At 36.3% G+C, this 10867-nt stretch overlaps 1 protein-coding gene across 1 annotated transcript in view; it reads left to right on the forward strand.

The window, feature by feature from the left end:
* LOC121383815 (synaptotagmin-5-like) overlaps positions 1-10867 on the forward strand; it is an 85169-nt gene that overhangs the window by 29679 nt on the left and 44623 nt on the right. The window contains exon 2 of the mRNA XM_041513914.1: positions 4256-4467. Coding sequence (XP_041369848.1) covers positions 4256-4467 — 212 coding nt within the window. The remainder of the gene's footprint in view (positions 1-4255; positions 4468-10867) is intronic.

The raw sequence follows: 10867 nt of genomic DNA on the forward strand, positions 1-10867 counted from the left end.
CACTACATTCTTCCAATAATTAACAGCAAGGGATCTCCACAGACATGACAGTACATACCATGACCTTTGATATATCAATGATGGGTCACTGGTTGGGATGTGAAAAAATGGAACCATTAAATTTAAAGGATCCAGCACACAAATATTTGCATGCATATGTACATGTATGTAAAAACTGCATGTTGTCGAAACAAACCATTTATCAGGGCTGATTTGGATCTAGGCCACTCTGTAATACATGTATTTAATAAAGAAAATAAAGGAATATTTGTTTAATGACACCTCAGCACATTTTGAACAAAAGCAACATGTTAAATTAGGTATTTATGGTAATTTTGACACTTAATTTTGCTTAAGACACAAAGTGATTGGAAACTGATCACCACATAGTCTATTTGTACTGAAATGGTAGCAAGGAACCTTTTATATATACTTTCCCATACCATGGTCTTTGATGTACCTCTACCAGTGGAGGGAAATTTACGGGAATGGGGAATAAAACTGAGTTAGTTAAAGGTCATCAATCTTATAAGGGGCGGAACGTAGCCCAGTGGTAAAGTGCTCGCTTGATGTGTGGTCGGTCTTCGTGGGCCCATTGGGCTATTTGTCATTCCAGCCAGTGCACCAGGCTAAAGCTCTCTAACAACCACTAATGTAGTATTCTCTGTTTATCATACAATAGCTAGCATATCCAGATCTTTTTTCAGATCACATACTTTCAGAATTTGGTAACTTTGCATATTAGATGTAAATTAATCGAGGTCATGGCACTATGTTTATTGACATTTAAACTAACGTACAATGTATGCATTTATAGTCGTTAAACAAAAACATTTCAATAGCAACTTTACACTGAAAGTTGTCCAGCATTCAGAAAACAAAAAATGTTGTACACTAGTTTATTTTGATGTAAGGATATCCATAATGACATCATTCAGGTTTGACATCATTTCCATTCAAAAAGACACTGCGTCACATATTCTTATGTCATTTGACCATTGGGTAATGACTGACTGGAATTAAAGTTGCATATACAGTTTACAAAAATATGATTATATGATAAAGAGATTATTACCCTTGTGTGTTTCGATATCGTCAAATTATATCATATATTAGGAATAAAAACAATTTTTATTCCAAATATATGATAATGACGATACCTAAAAACACTCTGGTAATCATTTCTGTTTGTCATCAGTATAGATATATATATATATATATATATATATATATATATATATTATGTCAGTACAGGTTAGTAATTAACCACTATAGGACAGCTACTGTCATTTGTCACAATATGTTTTAGTCAATGAGATTTTCTCACCTGGTAAAGCTATATATAATGTCAGTACGGTGTATTAGTGTAACAGCTAGGATCAGACAGACTTAAGGGGAGCTATTTGGAAGGCACATTTTTCATAGAATACCACAATGTATAGCCAAGGATTACTGATGGCTGACATCTCTCGTTTGTAGTAAAGACAGTTGACTATAACAAGTCCTGCATGTTAATTCTTTGAGCTATAAATATTCCGACGTGTCTCATGAATTGACTGAGACTAATTCTCCAGATGCATGTAACTCTACATCAAGATCTTGGATGAATGTAGATAAATTCACTTTGTCTGTAATACACCTGGGAAATAAATCGACAAAACACGATTCCATAAATAGACAGAGAACATGACATATAGCTCTGTAATAAAATGTAAAACTGAATCCGTTTATACTTGAGATATCGATCAATCGATCCATGTGTCCATATATCCAACTGGGGACACAATGTAGCCCAGTGGCAAAATGCTCACCTGATGCATGGTTGGTCTGTAGGATCGATCCCCATCAGTGGACTCATTGGCTGTGGCATATGTGCTCTCCTGGCTGTGGGATGGTGCATATAAAAGATTGCCAGCTACTAATGGAGAAATGTAGCAGGTTTCCTATCTATAAGACTATATGTCAGAATTACCAAATGTTTGACATCCAAAAGCCGATGATTAATAAATCAATGTTCTCTAGTGGTGTCATTGAACAAAACAAACTTTTAAACTTTCAGCACTCACTTATACATTACTCCCTACATTTTCCATCAAAATTGTCACTTTTTTCTGCTGTGCTAAGTGTCAGCTGCATTTACAGGTTTTATTTCATTGGGCTGTAAATCATTTAGTGTCACATTTAATCATCAGGTTTCATTGTGGTTATCCTTACTGTGTATACCTCCTACAGCTATGTGGTCATTTGCCATACTCTAACTCTATGGATTCTACACAGAATTCACGGCTCAATCCAATTTTCAATTTGGAGAACCCCCAGAGATGTATAATTCAGTGATTCGAGTAATAACAGCCTTTTGTAACACATTATTATTAGGTGTTGCATAACATCCATATCGGTCCTCTCTAGTTGTTTTCAAATCCTCTGCTGTCTGTGGCTGATGGTTGATGGAACGGATGTTTAACAATGCCCCGCTGTGGACGCAAGACAAACTGTTCACTGATTGAGTGCATCGTTTATCTATAGGGAATTACTACCTGTTGGTTGTGTGTGATTTAATGTCATCCTATTATATAAGAGCGTCTGAAATGAAAACCATACAGTTTTGATTTATTTGTGTGTGTGTGTGTGTGTGTGATTTTTTTTAATGTGTTGCATTATTTGGTTATATACATTTTACTGTTAAATTTGGATTATGCATTTTAGATTTTGATACTTTTATTATTATTACCAGATCAGTTTATTACTTGGTTTAATACTTATTAGTTAAAATGTAGTAATTTGTTTTATATTCGGGGACATACCTACTGAGGGAAAAGGGGACAATTAACTCTCCCCCACCCCATAAAAAAGAGTGTCCATTTTTAGTTTGGAAGAGCCTTTTTGACCAAATGGAAAAAGAAAGAAAGAAATGTTTTATTTAACAACGCACTCAACACATTTTATTTACGGTTATATGGCGTCAGACTTATGATTAAGGACCACACAGAGTTTGAGAGGAAACCTGCTGTCACCACTATATGGGCTACTCTTTCCGATTAGCAGCAAGGGATCTTTTATTTGTGCAGGATAGCACAAACCATGGCCTTTGTTGAACCAATTATGGATCACTGGTCGGTGCAAGTGGTTTACACCTACCCATTGAGCCTTGCAGAGCACTCACTCAGGGTTTGGAGTCGGTATCTGGATTAAAAATCCCATGCCTCGACTGGGATCCAAACCCAGTACCTACCAGCCTATAGACCGATGGCCTAACCAGATGCCACCAAGGCCGGTCTCTGATGGAAGCATGCCAAACATGTACCATTACCCATACCCATTGATAGTGAACCATTCTATTCTAAAATATAAATTTGCAACCTTAAGTAAACTTTATTCACATATGACCAAACATCCATGTATATTTTCCATATTATTTTTGGACACTTGATGAGTAGAACATCTGTAATCAGATTTTACAAAAAATACTACTAGTACTTCATTACAAAATCAGCTTCTTGAAAAAATCTTTATTTTAAGCACTACTGCAATACATAATACATAATACATAATTGATGTAAGAGGACAATTGGTGACCTAGATAAAAAGCATGTGAATCAGCGTCTGATTATATGGTACATTAGATTTTGAATACTTATTGCCCTCTACATACACTCATTGTGCAAATTGCAAAAAATACTGTTAGACATTTTCAAAAACAATTGGTTATACTTAGATAAAAAGCATGTGAATTAACCAGCTTCTGATTATGGTACATTAGATTTTAAAATATAATGCCTTCTGCAAATATGCAAAAATTATTTTGTACGTGTTAATTTTTTTTTTTAATGTAGTTTATTTCATTACTTATGGGCGGGACGTAGCCTAGTGGTAAAGCGCTCGCTTGATGCACGGTCGGTCTGGGATCGATCCCTGTCGGTGGACCCATTGTGCTATTTCTCGTTCCATCCAGTGCATCACAACTAGCATATCAAAGGCCATGGTATGTACTAACCTGTCTGTGGGATAGTGCATATAAAAGATCCCTTGCTGCTAATCGAAAAGAGTAGCCCATGAAATGGCGACAGCGGGTTTCCTCTCTTAATATCTGTGTGGTCCTTAATGATATGTCTGACGCCATACAACCATAAATAAAATGTGTTGAGTGTGTTATTAAATAAAACATTTCTTTTTTTCCCTTTTTTATTTCATTACTTCTATTTCTTGTATTGCTCCTCACCATGTGATTGTGATGTTGTTGTGTTTTAACTTGCAGACATCAGCCCCTGCTCCACAGGCCCCAGTAATATTTCAGCATTCCGAGATCTTTCATTTGCCTTTGCCTCTGAGAAGATCCCCGGAACCGTGATGGCATCGGACAACCTTCCATCGACCCCACCTCCTGGATATAACCCACAACGGCGGAGGGCGTCCATGCATGACGCAATAGACTTCACCAAAATAGATACCAAGCTTTATGATAAAAAGGTAAGTGAACCTGCTTAAATAGCCACCTCCTTTGTGTGGAAACTTCTAATATGAGCAGCATGGGGTGGAAAATAGCCCAGTGGTAAAGTGCTCGCTTGCTGCATTGTCGATCCAGGATCAATCCCCATTAGTGGGTCTATTGTCTACTTCTCCTTACAATGACTAATGTAACTCAGGCCATAGTATGTACTATCCTGTCTATGGAATATAGTGCATATATATTCATTCATTTCAACATATTTTTGTGCTTATATCCAATTAAGGTTCAAGCATGCTGTTCTGGGCACACACCTCAGCTATCTGGGCTGTCTGTCCAGGACAGTGGGTTAGCTGTTAGTTGGTTAGTGGTTAGTGAGAGAGAAATGGGTGTAGTGGCCTTAAACCTACCCATTGAGCCCTTAAGAACTTGCTCTGGGTTGGAGCTGGTACCGGGCTGTGAACCCTGTACGTACCAGCCTGTAGTCCGATGGCTTAACCACTGCGCCACCGAGGCCGGTAGTGCATATATAACAGTTCTCTTGCTGTTAATTGAAAATAGCAGCCCATGCAGTGGCAGCATGAAGCTAGCTAGGTTTCTGCTCTAGTGATCTGTATGGCCCTTAACCATGTGTCCAACATCTTATAAGATCAAATAAAAATGTGTTGAATTATAAATGCATCATTAAGTAAAACGGTTCATCCTTCATTCGTATCGAACATCACTTCTTCCTCCAGCAAAACCCCCAAACAAAATGGTGTCTAACTGGAGAAGATGCTACAATACACACAGCTAAATCTACATTTGTACCTCTATTTTATGTTTATAATGTGGCTGTATAAAATTATTTTCACAAATCATCTAAGTTCAATAAAAATTAACCTGGAGTAAGCAATCTTATCATCCATAATTAAAGGCTTTTGTAGAAGATATCGCTGGCACTATAATTTGTGATATCTCCTGATAAGTCAAATTTTAATCACAAGACAATGTTTTGTTATGTCACTGTGTTTGTTTCAGCACTAAACCTCCCATTAGTGATATCACGCCACTGTCCTTCTGCTAGTTAACGAGTCTACCGCTGACATTCAACCCATATTACTGACATTGTTTACAACTGTCACAAATGAAAAGAATGATAATGGTTATAAAAAGAATACCCCCCTCCTGTCTTGTGATATCATAATTTATCAGCAAGCCTCAGATTTCATACTTTTATCAACTCGTGCTGATAAATTATGATATCACAAGACACTCGGGGAGTATCCTCTATATATTCTTAAAAATGCTATATTAAAGTTACAATTAAGTGCCATACATTTTGTTATTGTAAAGTTTATTTGTAATAAATAACAACAAATTAATGATGCATGCATATTCTTTGCTCAGGAATATGGAAACTGTAAAGTGTTTATATGCTATGTAAACAGGTGGATTAGTACAATCAAATTATAAAAAATCACAAAATCAGTAAATCCACAAAATGTGACAAGTTGACTGTATATTAGTATATGGAGCCATCAGGAAGGAAGGACATTTTTTATTAAATGACACACTCAACTTACAGTTATATGGTGTCAGACATATGGTTAAGGACCACACAGATATTGAGAGAGGAATCCCGCTGTCACCACTTCATGGGCTACTCTGTTCGATTAGCAGCAAGGGATCTTTTATATGCACCAACCCACAGACGGGGTAGGTCTTTGATATACCAGTCGTGGTGCACTGGCTGGAATGAGAAATAGCCCAATGGGCCCACCAATGGGCATTGATCCCACACCAAGCGCACACTGTAGAGCAATCAGAGACAGATGAGTTGCACTAAGATAGCAAACTTGTCAACAATATACACCTGGTATAATGTTACGGAGTGTTCACTTCAACAGAATACACCCAGTTCCATCAGTCATGCATAAAGATTTTACAATAATCTTCTTTCTTTTATTAATAACTTAAATTATTTATTAATTTTTAAATTTTTATGGACATAGATGAAGGTATAATGCCTGCATTTCAAAGCAGACGTTAACAAATATTTGTTCTGCCATTGTGCAGCTTTCAGATAGCACATTTAAATTGGGCACTGTTCTCAGTTTGTAGCAGTTTTAAAAGATTTTCTTTGCAAATAAAATATTTTTATATTATTAGAATTACAATTTATTACATTTTCGTGCTTGAATATAAATTTATATATTCAATGGATTTCTGAACACACACATGCACATGTACATGCATATGCACATGTACATGTACATGCACATACACACACACATGCACACACACATTCACACACACACACACACACACACACACACACACACACACACATTCTCACTTAGATTTGCCTTTAATTAGAACAGATAATACTTTATTATTACCACTTACATGTATACAGTATTTCATTCCATGTAATAATTATTACTTTAGCATCTGTGTGTTATAATAAAGTATAATGTCTGATAAACGGAGGTTGGTTATAGTAATACCCAGATGGTTTTCTCCATTTGCCACACATTATGTACTGGTTTAGGTGTTATCTTGAACAATGTTGCAGCATGTGTGTATTACTGGTCAGGGGTTTCCCCAGGGCCGTTAGGCGTAGCGGCCCGACATGCCTTGGTCCGTAAAGTAAGCGCTTTGACGATGTGGAAGCGCCTTAAATCAATTGCCGCTACGCCTTGATTTGACATGACATAATGTTTTTAACATGCTCCTATACCACTACGGTTTCGTGCATGACCACCCCGGGTTCGACCTCTGGAGGCCAGGGACCCAGTCTGGGGCAGAAGTGCTTTAGAAAAACCATTTTCACAAGTACAAGCATGGCAGTCGACTACCTCTTGCAAACAACTTGTGTACCAGTATATCAAGCACACCTAATTACTATGACAGATAAAACACTTCCTAAATACCTAACAATGGACCAGTCGTCTGCTCACAACTGGTGTTTAGTAATTTTACCACAACTACTGGGACCGCTTATCCGTCAGGAAGGCGCTTACGCGTAACGGGATTCCCGTGCCGAGCAATCAAGCTTCAAGGCTGATCAAAGAAGATGCCCATTGACAGAATCAACTGTACCATTTAACTGAATAAACGATAGATGAAGCACTTTTTAAAAGTACAGTTAAGTTGGCAATCAATCATTTCTATCCTAACACCCCCTTCCCAAAACTCCCACACACTGAAAACATCCACGGCTCGCACTGTCGGTAGCCAGATTAGCCATTGGCTAATTAAAAATTATTTTTAAAACAATGGCTAATAAAATTTGCAAGTGGCTAAAAATTTTGCTAAACCATTTTCTATCTTCTGATGTGAACAAACGGTTACATAATCTGACAGCTCAAACATAATAATAATACCAAATATTCAATTAGCTTAATAGCGATCTCACGACCGGTAATGAGAAAATCCAGAATACAGCGTAGGCCTTATGATGTTTGTTTATTTTAATAATCACTGTTATTAAGTTTAACCGCATGCATTCGACATGTATGACAGCAATGTGACGGTAATTCAATGTCTGGAAGATCTGTAACTTGTTATTTTAACTTTGTAAAGTCTTTGAATCAAAGTGATAAAAACAAACTGACAATGCGTGTCGATTTGAATACACATGCCAGTTCAGGGCCGAAAGACATGTAGGTGATCTCAAGACAAGAGCTGAATTCAGCCAGATCGAGCGAAAACAAAACGTTCGCTACACTGGTTTGTGCGCTTCACGTTAAACCAAATGGACACGACGGACACCAGTCAAATAGTTCGCAAACGTTAGGAAGAACGTTCGTTGGCTGAACCGAGGAAAGCTCTCGACGCGAATATACATCATGCTTCAGAGTCAGCCGACACCCACGTGTCAAGAGGCTTCGTTGCAACACTGAACAATATGATTACACAGAAGTAAATCTTGATGTAAATTTGTAGAAAAACAATAGTTGTTAGCATCAATGAATACCTGACGGCAGTTTAATTTATTTCCTTTGTCTTTGTTAATTTTGTACCTATGGTCGAGAGATCGCAATCGCGGGAAATGAACATGCATTATTTATACAAATTGCAGTTAAACGTACACTGAATTAGCTTACAATAATCATATTTGTTAGATAATGTTAGATATATATTTGTACGACATTTAATAAGTTAGCTGGATTTTAAAAAGAACGTAAATTTTAATTTTATTAACGTTTAAAAAAATATTTTTTTTATATATACATGGAATATACTGTGAAGTCGGCATTCTTAGCCCAGGTATTCTACAAGCAGAAATCACAACAAGCATTTAACACGATGCTGAAATCAACAGCAACAACATGGCACAAATTATGAAATTGAGGGTGGGGAATTGATGGTTACTTTAAAAAAAAAGAGCATGATTAGCAGGATTGAAGGCAAACACTTAACTGTTTTCTACCCACTACCCCACTTATTTTGGCTTGATTTGTGTTCTACTGATGCTAAAAATGTAAGCGCCTTAAAACAATCCTGGGGAAAGGCCTGCTGGTAATTCTACAGGTGGACTGCAGCTTTTTAAACATATCCGATGTTCATTAGAATACAATCAGCCAACATAACACGGGATTGCCTCATGAGCAATCATCTGCAGAAAGCAATTTCAGTGTATTTGTTTTCTTTAAAATAAAATTGTCTGTCTTGGGGTTTTTGTGTTTACGGCAGTTATAGTGATATTTCATACATGCTCTTTCTAATTAGGCCTGAACAAATTATGTTTTTTTTTTCGAGAATAGGCATTTAAAAGTATGTACGTAGGTTAGCTTTTTAAAAACAAATACATTGATCGATACAGATCAAGATAAAATGTTACGTATACACTCTTTTCACCTACATGTTAATAAAAAATAATAATAATAAAAATAATACATCTAGAAAAAAATAGGCTCAGCTGTTTTTCTTAAGTACGGTAGGGTTCCTGGAAACACTCAATTTATTTTAGGCCTTATTATTGTAAGAGCTAGGTGGGCTTTTGGCTCAGTTGTCATACTTGAATAATATTAATGTTGCAGGCCCTCAGATTTTATGGAAACAATTGTTTCCGGTACCATGTCAGTAGCATGTCGATAAATCACGGAACCAAAATTACGTTTTCCATGATTATTATATCGAGTATGACTATTCTTTGAATTAATTTTACTTCTCGTCCTTGTTGCTCTTGTTTACCATTTTACACTATGGAATACTTCAATGAAAAGACTATTAGTGACCATATAGTAAACCATTTTACACTATGGAATACTTCAATGAAAAGACTTAGTGACCATATAGTAAACCATTTTACACTATGGAATACTTCAATGAAAAGACTATTAGTGACCATATAGTAGACCATTTTACACTATGGAATACTTCAATGAAAAGACTATTAGTGACCATATAGTAGACCATTTTACACTATGGAATACTTCAATGAAAAGACTATTAGTGACCATATAGTAGACCATTTTACACTATGGAATACTTCAATGAAAAGACTATTAGTGACCATATAGTAGACCATTTTACACTATGGAATACTTCAATGAAAAGACTATTAGTGACCATATAGTAGACCATTTTACACTATGGAATACTTCAATGAAAAGACTATTAGTGACCATATAGTAGAACATTTTACACTGTGGAATACTTCAATGAAAAGACTATTAGTGACCATATAGTAAAACATTTTACACTATTAGTGGAGAACATTTTACACTGTGGAATACTTCAATGAAAAGACTATTAGTGACCATATAGTAAAACATTTTACACTATGGAATACTTCAATGAAAAGACTATTAGTGACCATATAGTAAAACATTTTACACTATGGAATACTTCAATGAAAAGACTATTAGTGACCATATAGTAAAACATTTGTTTTGTTTAATGACACCACTAGGGCACATTGATTTATTAATCATTGACTACATGTATATTGGATGTCAAACATTTGATAATTTTGACATACAGTCTTAGAAAAGAAACCCACTTACATTTTTCTGTTAGTAGCAAGGAATCTTTTATATGCACCATCCCACTGACAGGATAGCACATACCACAGCCTTTGATGTACCAGTTGTGGTGCACTGGCTGGAATGAGAAATATAACCCAATAAGCCCACCGACGGAGATTGATCGAGACTGACTGTGCATTAGGCGAGCACTTTTCCACTGGGCTACATCCCAACCTAGCATGTAGTAAGTAAATGACATCTACCCCAATCAGTAACCATGACTACTTGTGCACTTGATCATATGCACTGTATATACATACACATATACTCAAATGCAACTATACACTGATGGAGGAAGTCTAAATGACATCTACCCCAATCAGTAACCATGACTACTTGTGCACTTGATCATATGCACTGTATATACATACACATATACTCAACTGCAACTATACACTGATGGAGG

Source organism: Gigantopelta aegis, chromosome 10 (assembly GCF_016097555.1).
Source record: "Gigantopelta aegis isolate Gae_Host chromosome 10, Gae_host_genome, whole genome shotgun sequence".
In the NCBI taxonomy this organism is placed as follows: domain Eukaryota; kingdom Metazoa; phylum Mollusca; class Gastropoda; order Neomphalida; family Peltospiridae; genus Gigantopelta; species Gigantopelta aegis.